Source organism: Mizuhopecten yessoensis, unplaced genomic scaffold (assembly GCF_002113885.1).
Source record: "Mizuhopecten yessoensis strain PY_sf001 unplaced genomic scaffold, ASM211388v2 scaffold1607, whole genome shotgun sequence".
Classification (NCBI taxonomy): Eukaryota; Metazoa; Mollusca; class Bivalvia; order Pectinida; family Pectinidae; genus Mizuhopecten; species Mizuhopecten yessoensis.
Window position 1 is genome coordinate 930 of NW_018404131.1, and position 18225 is coordinate 19154.

At 37.2% G+C, this 18225-nt stretch overlaps 1 protein-coding gene across 1 annotated transcript; it reads left to right on the plus strand.

Moving 5' to 3' along the window:
- Positions 1 to 8930: 8930 nt before the first annotated feature.
- LOC110466210 (putative inactive phenolphthiocerol synthesis polyketide synthase type I Pks15) lies at positions 8931 to 17943 on the plus strand (the record flags this gene model as incomplete). Its single annotated transcript, XM_021522592.1, has 5 exons — positions 8931 to 9157; positions 14652 to 15016; positions 16578 to 16759; positions 17175 to 17352; positions 17684 to 17943. Coding segments are annotated over exons 1-5 (1194 nt in total), but the record flags the coding sequence as incomplete, so codon positions are not given.
- Positions 17944 to 18225: the final 282 nt, after the last annotated feature.

Below are 18225 nucleotides of genomic sequence, written 5' to 3' on the forward strand. Positions count from 1 at the left end.
GTAACATGACTATAAAAATCACTTTATACTTCGTTTTTTCTTGAATACATTTAATGGCCAGGATGACTCGTTCGATGTCCTTACTTTGTTACAGCGGTGTCGCCGTACGATTGAGAATAATATACCAATATATTCTTCCACTTCATTGAGGGTGTGGCAGAGAAATCGAGGGAAGACATTCGAGAATAGCATCCCGAGGGTTGGAGATTCTCTGTTATACCCTCAAGGTAAGGGAGGATTGTTTTTCTCCCATCCTAAATACAAGCGGTCATTGCTTGATATGTAAACGTTGATTGAACGATTTCCAGAAAACAATGAGTTGTCTTCCATGGTCTTGTATTGATGACGTGACGTCATACTATTGTTATGACTTGGTTCGCGCCATTCTGTCGAAGCTATCTTCCCCTACGGGGCGACAAACTGATCTTCTCCAGCTAAAACGGGAGATAGTCTGTGAAGGTTGGGAGAAATTGCAGTGTTTGATCTGTCGCGATAATAAACTTTCGCGATAACAAACTTTCAGCATTTAGGGTAATCGCGTTTACAAGTTACCCTGTTGTCAGCATAACGTGACTGGATGAAAGACTATGCTGGGAACCAGAAGTAGAAGAAGAGGGTACACAATCTCTCCCTCCCCCCCCCCCCCCCCCCCCCCTTCCATTTCTGCAGGGATGCATAAATTGCAACCTTGTATCGTTTGTATGAATACAGTTATGAGCAAGGGTTCGAGGGAATATAGGATTCAGCATTTCTCAACGGAATGTCATGAAACTTCATACAAGTGTTTGGTATGACAATACCTCGAGCAAGTCTGCGTTTCGGGTTTCAACGTTTAAGGTCAAGTTAACTGTTACTATTTTCAAAACAAAACACTGTCAACGGAAATTTCATGAAACTTGATGCACTTGTTTTGTATGACAAAACAATGTACCTTGAACAAGTTTTCGTTTTGGGGTACTGTGTTAAAGGTTTACATGATAATACATTCAACAGATTCGTGCAAAAATATTTTTGCTTTTACATTTTTGTCGGTATTCTCATTATAGTTTTGCCTTTTTACGTCAAAAACACACAAAGATATTCTTATGCAAACAACATAAAAACTGCAAAATAACAATCTGTTATCCATCGAACAATGCAGTCGCGAGAGCAGATAATGATACATCATTGACTTTTCTATTCATTTCCATATATATATGTCATACAATGTGTGAACGCAAGGGGATTTTTATCGCTTGTGATGACTTATTACATATTATATCATCAAAATATCACATTATATCATGCTGAGTTCCCGGACATATGGAAATACCAGGTAACGGAAAGATAGATTGCACCGCAAAAGCAGATTAATTACTACCACATGTTAATTTTAAACTTCATTTTACCTATTTTAAATCGTACATTACACATTTTGCAACAAAATTAAACTCTGTAAACCTTCTTTCGGGAAATGGTTTCCCAGCTTTTGAGAAAAACCGCCGAGACGAGATTTCTTTGCCCGTATCCGGATGGGTCATTCATACATTACGCATTCCTTCATATTGAAACGCGTGGACCATCGTCAATGCATCGCATGTGGCGAACTATTTACAGTAAAACTTTTTTTAACCTTTGTTTTCGAAACTCTAATGTCTGAACAACTTTGTTTGTCTTGTCAAAAAGATTAATAAAATCTATTACCTGTAACTGAGCGAGATCGTGTTATCTCAGTCGAGGGTTAAGATACTGTTACAGAATCTTAGCCCGAGACTGATATAACCCGATCTTGCTCAGTTACAGATAAGTGATTTTTTTCTCGCACCTTTTAGTTCGATCAGATATATATTTTTGCTAAAAACTTCAAGTATCCCGTCTGGAGCCTCAAATGATAATGACCTCTTCACTACTTAAGCTACATGTGAATGCTTCCGCGTAAAAATGCTGTCCGTTCTTACATAGATGACAACGTACTTCATACTGTAGATTATATTTTATCTACTACATAAGATACCTAACAACATCAAAACTAGACATATAACAACAAAACAGAACATATATAATGCAGATTGTCAATTTCAATCAGTTAACGCGCGGATGAACACATCGCAGTGTAAAAGTTCCGCGAAATGTCACGTAAAGGTGCCAGACAGATCGGACGAGATAGAAAAATCTAGCATGGGGTATGACGTGGGATATCTCTGTCTGAGGTGCGAGAAATAAATAACCGTAGCCACTTTTGCTGTTCAAGTGTACGGTGGTCTTTTATCTGTTCGATTGTGTGATATAGTTTCTTTTACATTATTTCAGCAATGAATGTTTTAGCAAATGTTGTTTTGATCCTATAACACACATTGCTATTGATGACAAACTAAATAAAGCCCAGTTACTTTATGTAAGTTTGTCAGCAATAGAAATGTGTGTTATAGGACCATAACAATATTTGCTAAAATGTTCATTATATATTTACATTTTGATTGGGTGTAGTTACGCTTTATTTAGTCATTTCGAACACGTCTTCGAACAGCAGATTAAGTGTTGACAACAATGAAATTGATGACGTCACAACAGCGATTGATGACGTTACAATAGAAAATGTTATAGTCTCATAACAACATTTTCCTTCTCATTGTATTGCAATGTCTATCTAATTGGACCGGTAAGAATCCAATTACAAACTATCTAAGGAATAGGTTTTTGTTTTGTTTGTTTTCCAATTTCAATAAATTTTATTGTCACATGACAAATGGATTGGGCAGCAGGCATAGCCTATTTAAGCCCTATTATTTGGTTAGACAATGAAGCGATAACTTCAGTTGAGCACATGTGAATTAAATAGATGCCGAGGCCATCTATTATGATAAGTCCACTTGTACTTAGCTGGAATTAATAATTGATAACCTGACCAAAATAGAAAACTAGTCCGTATATTTTCCGATTATTTTTCTGTGAATGCTTCATAATGATTTTAATCGGTAGTCTGATCAACGGATATAAAGTTAGTTTTTCTCAAAAAATATAAACGTGTCACTAGTTAATTAAAGTAACATCCTGATATTTGGATAAACCTTGTTTAACTCAACTTATATGCACTGTTTATGATATTTGCATAGACCCGCCCACATACAGTGACGTTGATGGAAACTTGTCACGTTCTATGGTGAGGTTATGAGATCATGACTGCAGTTTGTGGGAACAACGGATATCAAGTGAATGTCAGTGCATATTGTAATGCTTGCAATTATAAGTAATCAAACGTTACCTAGTATGGCAACGAATATACTATTTAAAAAAGAAAACTGTAGCATCTTAAAGTACATATATTTTTAAGATAATTGCGAGACATTCAGCTCATTTCACTGTAAAATATATATCTGCAATCTAGATTATAAATGTTGCGATGCTTTTATATCATTGCAAATGAAAACAAATGGACATTTGTTTTATCATCACTTTGATTTGAAAAATTTCAAGTTTCCCTGAAATTCCGTCAAATGAGAAATGAACCTTCTTCGACAGTAAGTTTAAACGTTTCACGTTATTTAAGAAGTGTTTAAAACTTTACCTGTCGCTATCTTATAATTTACATGCCAATTTCTTGTATGTTCCCAATAATGGGGACTTCTTCAACATGTTTTTTCGTGTAAAGACCATTAATATACAATCAACAAGCCTGATACAGATCACTACACGAGACCATGAGATATCCAACAGTGAATGAAGTTTCACAGGCGAAATATTAAGAATGGGCTGCACCCAATGCTTTATGGTAGGTTTTCTCCAATGAACAAGAGCAGTACTAGCTTTAGCAGCAGATATACTTTTTTTCCCAGACAGAAACTTACATATACATTTTTATATAGTAATTTACATACATACATACATACATACATACATGCACGCACGCACGCACGCACGCACGCACGCACGCACGCACGCACGCACGCACGCACGCACGCACGCACGCACGCACGCACGCACGCACACGCGCGTGCGCGCACACACACACACACACACACACGCGCGCGCACACACACACTCACACACACACACACACACACACACACACACACACACACACACACACAGTTTTTAGTTTGAAGATGAGATGACAGTAAAGGGATACGACTAGAAATGATTTTTTCAGACTTTCTTTAAGCTTAACATTACTATACACAAGTTCAAAAGACACATACTAAATCGGGGAAGCAGATCAATTCTGGTCTTGTAATGTTGTAAAAGATGTTACAGACACACCACAGAAAGAAAAAAAACAATCCTGCGAGGGGCCACATTTGTCGGGTCTTACGACATGCACTGGCAAACTGCAGGTCTTTTCTTTTCCGATCCTGTCCTGAAAAGTGTTGGTCTGTTCAAAAATGTACAACTAGCCATGACCACTTTACTTTTCAAGTTGACCTATTCCATCGTATACATGCTTATTTTTTACTTTGTATTGGCCCTATTGACCATATTGTGTTGATGGTCCGTTAAGAATCCAATATAAAGGGGCCGCGGTGACCATGTGGTTAAGGCATCCGACATTCTGTTACCACTAGCACTCCCCCATTGGGTCGGGTTCGAGACCTACGTTGGGCAGTCGCCAGGTACTTGTCGTTGGTCGGTTGGTTTTTTCTCCGGGAACTCCGGCTTTCCTCCAACACCAAAACCTGGCACGTCCTTAAATGACCATAGCTGTTAATAGGACATAAAACACAAACAAACCGAACCAAAGGAATCCAATTAATAACTAACTAACCTAAAAGGCCTCGCACAACTAAATCATTTACTATGTTATTATTTAGCTTTTGACCTACTATCTTTACTATCTAAAGTCCAACAATAGCGACAAGTGTCTATATTCAAAAAGGCTTCAAAAAGTTAAACCGGTGAAGCTAGACGGGAACACTTTTAACTCCTTTATAAATCATCATCATGTATCAAAATCTACTAACTTTCTTTCAACAATAACACAGTACAAATTACTCAAAGGCATTGTATTTAACCGGAACAATTTAAGCTAGGGATTACGTTATAACGTATTACACGGCAGCTCCTGCGACGTTTGTAAATTTATAGATATAGTTGGTTTAATTGTCTTATTGTGTGCATTAATTATAGAAATGAGTATTCAATGTAACACACGTTGTTCATATTCGTTTCCGGGAATTCGGTAATTGTGGGAATTTGCGAGACCGCAATCAAACTTAAAAGTCAGGTTACAGTTTTAACTACAAACTTTCTAACAAGGCCGGTATTATTAACGTAAGATATATTGCAGAGGTAGTGATGTTTCTTTTTTCTCGGGGTCATGATTCAGATGTTATCGTTTACATATATGATCTTGTATGAGTTTCCATTTATATGAGATCTATGAAACGAGTCAAAGAATTTTTCAATTTTGGAAGTTCAGGTGAGCTTAAATGAAAAAATCGTGACGAGTTTCGTACATTTCATATGAAATAAAAACGAGTGCAAGATCCTTTTTTATCACATTATCAGGATTTGTGGCATTTATACTTGTAAAACTACAATTTTCATGCAACCTTGAAATACAAAAACTGCCATTTTCACTAAATTACGTAAGTCTGTGATGTCATTTACTTCTCCTAGACGTGACGTCACAATTAAAACAATTGAAACTTACAACCAATCACAGGGCTATATTTAAAATTCATTTTACATGAGTATTTTCACCGGATAACACAGTATACAATTGTTTCATGACTATTTGGGGAACAGTTCATAAATATGACATTCATTGTCATATTTATTTTGTTACACCAAAAGTCTTTGTAGTTCAGAAACGGCAGCAAACCTCGATAATGACATCTTGTTTGTTGATAGTCTGCTGTTTACAATCGCTATTGCACTGGCGCTTCATAAATTTGGCTGTTGCCGTCAAACGTTCTGGTGACCATCACGGTTGGGAAACGAAGCGGTGAACGCACATTTTTTGCGCATGTGATATTTTTCACTGTCTCATGGCAATATCATCCGCGCCCCTTAAAACCAATGTATTTTCGGAGGGTGACAGAGACTTTTGTTTAATTTTCTCCCAACCAATCAAATAGCTAGATATTCACTTGAGGTGTAACAATATATAAATATGATATTCATTAGCAGGTGACAGTGAATATTGTCAACCCGAGAAAACCATTGTCACCCGAGGTTTTGCCATGAGACAGTGAAAAATATCACATGCGCGAAAAATGTGCGTGCACCGCTTCGTTTCCTCACCGTGATGGTCACAAGAACGTTTGACGGCAACAGACAATATCATCAAGCGCCGGACCGATAGCGATTATAAACAGCAGACTATCAACAAACAAGATGTCATTATCGAGGTTTGCTGCCGTTTCTGAGCTACAAAGAATTTTGGTGTAACAAAATAGATATGACATTCATTAGCAGGTGACAGTGAATATTGTCAACCCTCAAAAACCCATTGTCACCCGAGGTTTTCTCGGGTTGACAATATTCACTGTCACCTGCTAATGAATATCATATTTATATACTATCATCCCGAGGTAGGGGGAAGCCCTGTGGAACTGTTTGCCCGAGGCCGCTATGTGATAAAATAGGTCAGTGTGGAAAGTAAATTAGAAAGTTGATAAATGATTGCGCATAAGAAATCAGCCAAAACCCCTGTCGTCAAACGGATTCAGAATAACGGGAAGTATCAATATGTCGCCATCTGTATAATGCAGTGTAACTCGTTTCGCATACTGTATCTTTTACCTAGTTTTAAAGGTACAACCACCCGAGTCCGTGGCACGTGCATCTTTTAGAATGGAATATAGATGCATTATACGTCAGTCACATTTGCGCCGGCCAATGTCTGGGATTCGCCATGAGTATGGTCACATTAGATACGAGCACCGCACGACTCCCGCAAACAGTTTGCCGAATTAAATCGAACGGAAACCTGAATGATACCGTAGGGAGCCCGTAGGACTCGCAAGGCTATCTGACGATGGCCGGGCTGTCGTTGGTAGCCGGAATATGTTCGTGCAGCCGTGTGACGGTCGGGATATGTATGAGATACGTACATGATACGTATTAGATACGTACAGGATACGTACGTAGCCCGTACGATATTTCGCATTTTATATGGCGTGTATATATCGATGCCCGAATGAATGCCGTCCGGACGCCGGAAGCATCGGCCGATGCCCGTCCAGATATCGGGTGGACGCCGACCGAATATCACTACGGACTGCCTTTTCGGAAATAGGCGCAAACGTGACTGAAGCTTATTACTGGTGCATATATATTTGCTTACGGGTTAAGACCAACCTAACCGTTTCGCTTGTGATACTATATTCTCTTTTGAACATTTCATAGCCACTGGTATTGATCTGCATAAAATATAATATCGATAATCGTTTTCCAATATATTCCTGTTTGTAGCCTTTTATGTGTCAAGTATTTGCGTGCCATTTGCGTACGCTTTAGGTCCGAGGTGACTTTATGTCAAGTGGCCATTTAGCGTGAACAAAACAAAACAAAGCAATTACCGCCTACCTTGCTTGTTTTTCGTTTCCGTTTACGCACATTTCAACATGTCCATTTTTTCATTCGGTAAGTAATATTAATTTGTTTTAGACATGTATCAATTATGATTATGTTATAGATAAGCGATATGAATCGTTATACTGATTAAGGATTAGTAGAAATTCGATAAGCTTCGATAGCGACACATCTTAATGTAATAGGAAATTGTTTAGGAACAATTAATTATCTGGGAATGAAGGTGGCTGGATTAGCGAGGCTATTTTGTTCATGTTAGAATTCATTTAACAAACGAATCATAATGACATGCGTGCGTATTTGCAAGCAAGCATGCAAGAAACAGAGGTATTGCTTTTTTAAAAACAATGTGCATCTATTTACCTATTAGACAATGAAAAATACAGAAGTGTCATCCTTTGATGACCCTATTGGATCTTTAATTAGTTTCCATTTCGTTTACTACTGATTAAGCTGATCTAAAAGTTTTAACCTTTGTGAGTTTTTTGGGGGGAGTTCACCTTGATGATTAACTTATTAATCCTTACATTAAAACTGATTGTTCCTTAATGACATATTTCTGAAGATTTATGAATATATTATTTTGTGCAAAATATTCTCAAAATATACTTTGATGTCATTATTTTAAAGTCTTATTTGTCGTGTATATTGTGTAAGACACATGTCGGGGCTTGGCACTCTTAATTCGGCATCGGGTTCGCCCTTTCGCAAATAGACAATGCCAATAAAATACCATGCCGAAGACACATACACCCGGTCACATTATACTGACAATAAAATACCATGCCGAAGACACATACACCCGGTCACATTATACTGACAATAAAATACCATGCCGAAGACACATACACCCGGTCACATTATACTGACAATAAAATACCATGCCGAAGACACATACACCCGGTCACATTATACTGACAATAAAATACCATGCCGAAGACACATACACCCGGTCACATTATACTGACAATAAAATACCATGCCGAAGACACATACACCCGGTCACATTATACTGACAACGGGCTAACTGGTTGTTTCAGATTACCTAAATGCTGAACGTCAAACTGGAATTTATTTCAATGAATAAATATGTTTTAGTTGTCTGAAATAGTTACGCATTCGTCAGTAACTCACCAACAGGTGGTTGACAATAAGAGTTAAAAGCAAAATAGTTTAAGGTCTATCCATTGACCTCGTGCGCTGAACCGATACCGCCAGTGTTTCTTATCTCGCAATTAACACATACACTTGTAAAGCACAACCTGACATAAATCTAACCGAACTGAATTCATTTTGTTTGAAGAGAAAAAACTAAAACGTGACATGCGTAATGCTGAACATGAAATTGTAACGTTTTACAGACTATATAATACCTGTGCTGATCTGTCATTGTGACTACACCAATAGCGATGGTCGGGCAATAGGTACTGCTAGCGATGGGGGATGTAGAGGAGATAGCTATAGTCGGTATTGGCTGCCGATTTCCAGGCGCCAATAACATTAAAGAATTTTGGAAAGTGTTGGTGAACGGAGAGAACCATGTGAATGAGATACCGAAGGACAGGTGGAACCTGGACGCAATCTACGACCCTGATCCGGATGCTTACGGGAAAACCTATGTCCGCCGAGCAGGACTTTTGTCTAAGTAAGTCATGTACTACTAAGAATGTTTTTATTGTCCAAGTCTATGATTAGATGTGAATTATTATAATGCATTTTACATGTATCAATTGAAACGAACGAATATATACGTTTCTATATAATATTTTGTTCTATATTCCAAATATTTCTAAACTACTAGTTTCCAATTTAAATAAATTAGATAATCAAAATATTTATATGATTGCCCCTTGGAAACATATATTTGACGAGTGTGACGAGAAACAAGTAAATGGTTATCCTGCACAAATAATATCTAAAGACACAGGATACTTGGTTGTCATTTGAATATAATAAACCTATAAAACAAATTCATTGTTGTCCTTCAAAATAATACAGTTTCTAAAGGTATAGGGTATTTTAAGGCTCTCTTGAGTGTATTCTGAGTAATACAATGCTGAGTGATAAATACAGATTGTATATGGTATGGAATAGGCAAATATGATCCTGAATGTGAGATAGTTGTCTTTAAACATTTCTTGCAAAGTCTGGCGCCATGTTTACAAACTGTTCTCTTGACGTCACATGTATATAGTTAGCCTTAAGGAAATCGTTAATTTTTGTAAAGCGCTAGTTTGTTCAAAAACCTATAACTAACCTTAGCCACTTGCTTATTCGTTTGTTTAATGTAATTTTTCTTTTGTATGCTTTATATCTACCTTTTATTGTCCGTAAAGATCTCGTCTGTGTTGATGGTCCGTTAAAAACCCAGTCTAATACTGTATAACATGAAATGTTCGTGGTAATTTCCTTCTTGGTTTGAAGCCTTTTAGATCATTTCGTGGTACAAATTTTCATGGCTAATCTATACTAACAAACAGTAGATAACACGTATACCATTCAAATTTGTTGTATTTAGTTTCGTGGTTCAATAGCAACCACAAAAACAACGAATGTTCATTCCTTGTAATACAGTAATATTTTATCGTAAAGATCGTACTACTAGGACGGATAGAAAACATACTAGGCTTGTAAGGTCATTCGTATAGATTTAAACGTGATATCATTTTAGGTATACATAAGTAAGTTATAGATCAAGACAGTACGATGTTATTTTGTAGACGTGATAATATCAAATGATCATACTAACTAGCATTGTTCAAGAATTGTTAATTAGAGGGGGTCGCAGTTTTGATAAATATTCTGAAATCTCGGCTAAATCGGCATTGTTTGAATATCATTAACTTCCTTGCACGCTGCTTTAAAAGTTAGGATATAGCTTAGCATAGCCACCTTCGATATTTATAATGACATCTTCGGTTGTTTTATGTAATGTCTATTTACTTGTTTTACATAGCTTTAAATACCCCGTATGACCACTTCTGTGCTGAAGGGGCGTTAAGAATGTAAGTTTAATATCTTTAAGAAAGGGGAATATCAGTGAAAGAACAGTTATCACTTCACGAGGCAGGGTCGCTGTGATATATGTTTAAGCAAAATTTGAGTTTGTGATTGTGAAATCAAGAAATGTTGAAGATAGAGCAATAACCCTGGTGGTAGGGTCAGTAAGAGCGAGTCCTACATATTTTAATAATGTGTATCGTTTCCTAACGATGCGCTACACGTTAATGCCATTAACAGGTTACAAGGTCAACATCAGAATTCTAAAACTCTCATGGTAATATGTCATGTGTCATATCATTATTTAACTTATATTTATGTAATTTTCTTTAGCTTTTCACATCTCCTACTTTTTGTCCCGGTTTGGTTTGGTTTATAGAGTTGAACGTCCTATAAACAGCTAAGGTCATTTAAATATGTGCCTCCATGTGTGTTGTGTATACGTGTCTTCGTGCAGCATACAGGGCATGTTGCCAAGATCATGTGTCTTTACAAGTCATCAGTAATATAAAAGTTAATGTCAAGTTTGTCCATATAGGCAACGAGACAATTACTGGTTCTGTATTGAAAAATTGCTTAGTTTAAGGGTGCTCAAAGTCCTAATGCCTGAAAAGGACTTATTCTTTGCTAATTTGTTATAGAAATTGCTGCATCATAGAGGAGTCGTATTCACAATACACATCATGATTTTTCGCATCAAAGAACCCCTTTTTTGTTTCAAGCCTGTGAAAGTAGAGTTACAGAGTAGCTCATTATAGCTCAAATCTTCAAGCACTCCAGTTTTCTCCCAAGTTACAAGTTACCACTCTGTACCTTGATTGTTACATCAGCGTAAGATACTGCCGTCATTTGCAACAGTTCATTCTAAGATATGTTAACTTATAAATGGACCTGGTGATATGGTCTGACGAATGGCGCAGTTGATAGTGCCCTCGTCCTTTGCAAAGACAGCAACGGTTCGGTTTGGTTTTCTTCGAGCACTCCAGTTTTCTCCCAAGTTACAAGTTACCACTCTGTACCTTGATTGTTACGTCAGCGTAAGATAATCTCTTACGACAGTTCCATGCGTGACAGCATTACATTTTATGTCATGGTGTTTTCTTCCAATCAAAATGTGTGTCAAGTTTATCGAAACGGAACAAAATGAAAGCATACCACAATGATTTTTTTAATTCTAGTATTCGTTTGTATTTTGATTATTTTATCACCCCTAACCTAGCAACAGATGATAAATTTGCATCTCACTCTCGCAAAATTATGCGAAAAGGTAACAAATGACGAATTTCTCCTTCAATTATTAAATGAAATTTTCTCTCAAAACAAAAGAGAATAAAAAACCGTGAAAATGTTTGTCAGAATAATGAGATGTAAACGGCCGAGTTGAAATATTTACCGTAGTTCAAGGCAACATTCGTCGTTTCCCCATAAATAAGGGCAATGTAAAACAGGCACAATATTCCACCAGGTCAAATTATGCTGACAACGGGTGAACAAATTGTAACAATTTCCGTAAATGCAGAACGTTTGGTAGGAATTTGATTATTTATCTCGAGTTTAACCTCTCCCGCACGTGTTAATTTTGTGCACCCTTTCCTTTTGCTACTCATAAGTATATACATAAAAAAGATACATTGTTAAAATGTATTCATTCCGGGTGTGTTCATTAAGACATTAAAATGCTTTCAGATACGGTTTATATGCAATATGAATGCCAATTGCATTTAAGGAAAATGTAACAGCAATACCCAATTTTGGCATAGCGCACCCGATAGATCAGTATACACATAAAATGTTTCAATATCATGCATTTTAGACAACGATACGATAATGTGAAATGAGGTTATACATTTCCAAGATGTTTCCTTTATAAGTTTATTGACCGTCCACAACTTTACCCCGTCTAACCTCTGGACACAAGTCAAAGGCAGTGCCAGTCACATTTGTTTTGTTTTAAGGTTCATGTATCAGCAAGTTTAAACAGAAATGATTTTCATTATTGATAAAAGGGCGCGCTGGGTAACTTTAGCCGGATCGGGTTAATGCTGCCTCTTGTCACGTGGTGTACAGTACGTACCGATTGTTGGCGGCATATGAACTTAGTGATACCTCTCTTTGCTGTGATGTATTAACTAACAAACAAAAATATGATGATTTATGATTATTAAAAGATTGCTTGAAATTAGACATATATCATTTATATGTGTTTTAAAAGCGGAGGACAGCATTTACCCAAATGCGTAGTAAGAAATGGTCACACGAGGACGAGTGCCTTGGGAGTCACCGCCGTAAAGACAAAGTAGGCTGAAAAGAAATGAGACAGGGAAATTAGAAAACGAAAAGGTTCCCATGTGTTGCAATGGGGCAGCGGATCAATTTTGGTGTATTTCCACAATGTCCTCTTTGTAGAAGACAAGGCAAAATACGCGATTCTGAAGGGGATCGATCTGACGATACCTATAGGGTGGGATATAGCAGGTCTTTTCTTGGATTATTCGATGGCCCCTAAACAGAAGACAAGAAAGATACCAACCCCGATTCTGCAGGAGTAGGATACACATGTCGACAATAATCTCAAGAATAATGCATGCATTACAGTCAGCCTATTCTTGAACGAACCTGGCACGACAGGGAGTAACCACCGCCCAAGTTAGAGTCTTTGGTACGTCCGGCTCTGGGAGGAACCTGTTGCCTTCCGTATTTAGACAAACGTTTACATTCTGATCCCCAAGTCAGCTTTGGATCCCAACATTAGTCGCCCCTAACAACATGTAGTTGGTTAACGTTGGCACTTTCTTACCTCAACCCTTAATCTTCGGGGGGATCGCACGGACACCATGTGTATGTATTACGTTTCAAAATGGACACCATTTGTTAGTATTATTCTTTCCTTGGTTACAGACATTCATAATATGCTCACTTTTCAACGCAGTCTAAACAAGCATTGATAAAAAAAAATCATCTTGGAATCAGTACAGCACTCGTTCCTCTTGTTCAATAGTCGGATGATATTTTAAACTAAATGTAGGAAAAAGAGCATTGATATTCAATAAATATTTACTAAGGAGGCAAATAACTAAGGAGGCAAATACATTAACATGTTACCTCCAGAACACACACATTGCATTTCACAACTTTACGCTTTTTGAAACTCTGTCGGAAGATTTAACTATTCAGACTTCAAAGTTGGCTAGCTTAGTTCATTCATTAAACTTCCTATTCCACTTAATGCCAGCAAGCGTACGTTGGCCCCTGTGTTATTCAGAAAACATACCGACGAACGGACAACATGCAAGGTTTTAGCTCATAAGCTTCGTTGTCCAAAATACCCGACCATTTGATTTTTGATCGGGTGGAGATAGTCACCAGATTCGATGCGCGCTTCACTTTTCAAATCTCATTCTTGGCTGTAAATTAGACGTTAAATAAAATAAAACCATCATGCTTTCTTTACATGGATGGACAGATAATCGATTCATCACTGCCACTTCAACTCGGACGAAAGAGTTTTTGAAAATATATATCTATAATTAACATTTCAACACAATTGTATTTTCTAGTTCGACAAAATCTGAAGGTAATAAATTATTTGAGTATCGAATATAAATTAATTGGTTTTCATATTCATATTTACGGCAAAGAACGTGTCGCTATGTGTGTTATTGGTGTCTCTTGTCCGGTCTTATGAAAATGACCACGGATAATCCAGTTGTTGGGTGCTTAACCTAAATGCTGAATGTTTGCGAAGGAATACGAATTACCATCTTTTCATAACCAATATCATTTATAGGTTTCACTGTAATATTTTACATGTTTACGAACTTCTTGCGTGACATTGTGTTCATTTACGTGAAAAATCGACCTTCTTTAGAAAATTGTCGACGAAATCTACACTAGAGAAGAGGCAAGAGACAAAAGAACAATTAGTTAAGTGAAATGCGCACTCTGCTGGTGCGCATATTTTGAAAAGGGTCCCAATTGAGGGTGTTCAATTTTCTTTAAAAAATCCATATCGTCAATTGTAATTATCCAGTAGTTTTAGATATATGACCTGTATAAACGTTCACTACAAATTGGCCATGTGCTTTTATACGATAGTACTAGATGACATTACTAAAATACCCCTGTTTTGGCCTTTACAGACATGATATTTGGGACAATGCCTTTTTCGGCATTGCTGAGAAAGAGGCCTCAGAAATGGACCCCCAGCAGCGATACGTGCTGGAATGTGTGCACATGGCGCTGGAGGATGGCGGGATCACACGAGCAGAGATTGATGGTTCGCCCACGAGTGTTTATATTGGTGCCATGAACAGTGATTCAAAGACATCTAAGGACGGGGACTATTCGCTGATGACAAACTACTCTGTGACTGGCGACGCCGCCAGCATCATCACTGCTCGCGTGTCGTACAACTACAACCTGCTGGGTCCTTCACTTACCATTGACACCGCCTGTTCCTCGTCACTAGTGGCCGTCAACCTCGCAACACAGTCCCTGAGACTTGGTAGGTCGTAGTTTGGTATTAAGGATGTACTCTTCTGACGTTTCAGTCACGTTCAAGTCTCGTTTTGATCTGGTGTAACGGGTTTTTGTAATATTTAACAAATTATGAAAGGTTTAATAGCAAACACACATCTGAAAAACATGTAAAAAAAAACTAGATGTCTGTTGTGTGTAGAATATTTTTTAAAAGAATTTGAAAAAAAATACCAATCTGGCGGCCATTTTGAAAAAAAAATGAATTTCTTGTGCTTCACAAAGGGCAAAATTTCACCTTTTTTGACACTAGATTGATCACTTAAATTGTCATTGTGTCACCATTTCTAAATGTAGCAGGTTCAATTTTTGCTGTACAACTTTATAATGTTCAATATGATTAAAATAATATGCAAAAAAGTGGAAAGTTATATATTATTGGTATTATTTTTGTACGTATTAGGGTAACTGAAGCACTTTTGATTTTTGACCCCGAAAAAGGTGAAAAATAACACAAATAATAATGGGACAAAAAAAATTGCACACCGACCCGCCATTTTTGTGGCTGTTTTAGAAAGAGAAACACATTTTCTTTTGATTCATTGACTACTAAAATAAGTTTAATACAGGAATTTCTTATATCAAGCGTTTAATCTGCAAAAAATGGTGAAAAAATTTGCATTTTTTCATTAAAAAATAAGGGGTAGGGGTAACTAAAATCGCATTTCTGAGTAAAAAAAATAAGATAAGGAAATTTTACTTTCATAATTTAAAAGAAAATACTATTTTTAACAATTCAACAAACATTCATGCATCTCTGATAACACATTTGGAAGAAATTGTATAAATTTTTCTTCAAATGGTCAAAACCCGAAAATTCACATTAAATCACCTGTTGTGTTCCCTTTTCTAAAAATTCATATAAGAAAAAAAGTTTAATACAGGAATTTTTTGACTTCTCCGAGGTGTACATCCTTAACGTGTGTTAACTTTTACAATATCATGGTTGAGTTTTATATTATACCATGTAAAATGTCAGTCAAATATTGTAATCTTCGTAACTGATAAATGACTTGCCTGAATATCAACAAACGCCTGAATAAGAGTATGCTTAGTCTTATGCTGGTAAGGAACCTGAAAACCCTCTAAACACATCAGCAGTTCAGATTGACGTGTTGTTTTGTTTTTGTATTGTTTTACGGCCCATTAGAAAGTGATTGACAAGGCCTAATATTAAAGTGAGTCGAAAGAAATATATGCCCTGGTTTATAAATGTCATCATGCTCTTCTAAAATGGGTTAGAAAACTCCGTTTCAGTGGCATTGCAATCTTAGGATTGGTACTTTGTAGTATGGGTTCTGTATATTGTACATGTATCAAAATGACAATCATAAGTAAGAATATAAGTGTCAGATATATTCAAGGGTTATGCATGTATGTTGGTGAATTGGCCTGTTTCTAAATCGTGTAAATGTATTAATTGCCATGTATTAGGAAAAACGGAACGTACAGAATCCATACCCTGCGCAAAAGTGAAACAAAGTCGCTTTAAATCAGTGTCTTAGTTAAATGTATATACCTTTAATTAGGCGAGTCTTCCATGGCGATATGTGGCGGTGTCAACAGTATTCTGTATCCAGACATGTTCGTCACTCTGACGAAAGCCCGGATGGCGTCACCTACCGGCCAGTGTCAAGCCTTCTCCGCTAACGCTGATGGTTACGCCCGGGGAGAAGGATGTGGCATCGTCATACTAGAGAGGCTAAGTGATGTACGTGGTTTGTATTCGTGATAGCACGTATTATTACTTACAATTGCAACATTTTTGTTTTATTAACATGTGTTTATATTGGAACGTGATTGTTTACATTTAGGAATGTAATTCGGGAAGTAATACATTTCTACAATATCTTTTCAACTATGTTTGCGCCATGATCTATCTGTGCTTTTATTTTTAAGATATTTTGTCTATTCACATAGTAGATTATACTAATAATTTGATATATATGTCAACTATGATGTTAAATGTAGAAGAGATATATGTGCACAATAAATCGCCCGATATTGAGGTAAAGGGCAACTATCGTTTCTACAAACTCTATGCCATAAGCAAAGATAAGTCGTATTAAAGTCAGTCACTGCGTTAATTCTTTGATTACCATGTCATCTGATTGTTACATATACAGGCCCGGAAGAATGGCAGGCACATATGGGCGACCATCCGTACGGGCTGCAACCAGGATGGACAGACTGCAAAACCAATTACTGCGCCATCCGAGATCCAACAGAGTCGACTTCTTCATGATATGTATCTGGATTCCTACAACATCGACCCCAGTGATGTCCAGTACATAGAGGCACACGGTATGTACGTGATGAGAAGACATGGGCCATACATTGTTCGTTAGATGCAGGCTCGGTAAACGTCCTCTGTGATAGATTCACTGGCTAGACGGTCTTATGGAAACATGTATTCCTTAAATCGCATTGCACAAGAGGGCCAATGCATCGCTCACTTAGTATAATTATTACACTTGTAACCTGAAAACTGATCTAAATAACGGCCAAAATAACAGTATTTATGATTAAAGTCATTCAAAAGAACATGTTAAAAGTAATTGTTCCAATATTACACAAAAAAATCTTACATCCGGATTATAAGAAAAAACATGTATTTGTGCTTCTTCTTCCGCAGGTACCGGTACGCCTATCGGTGACCCCGTTGAAGTCAACAGTCTTGGTAGCTTCTTTAAAGATTATCCGATACAGCATGAGGACGTGACAGAACAGCGATTCATCGGGTCCGTCAAAACCAACATCGGACATCTCGAATCTGGAGCTGGAGCTGCAAGTATCATCAAGACACTTTTAATGATGAAGTATGGGAAAATTGTACCATCCCTTCATTCAATTCCTCGAAATCCTAGGATAAACTTTGAGAAATATGAACTCGATGTACCTACATCAGTTTCAACATGGTCTACACTTAACGACGGTTCAAGAGCTGCTTGCATTAACTGTTTCGGATTTGGTGGGACAAATAGTCATGCATTTGTCCGGCAATGGGTTGAAAAATCTACTATTGCTATCCCAAACACCGGCAATGAATTGACTCATGTTCCCATTTCAGCTAAATCTCAAATCTGTCTAGTAAACACGATGAAGCATATGGTTAAAACACTGTCAGAAGAGCAATGCGATTTGAAACAATTAGCATACACAGCTTCTTGCAAACGG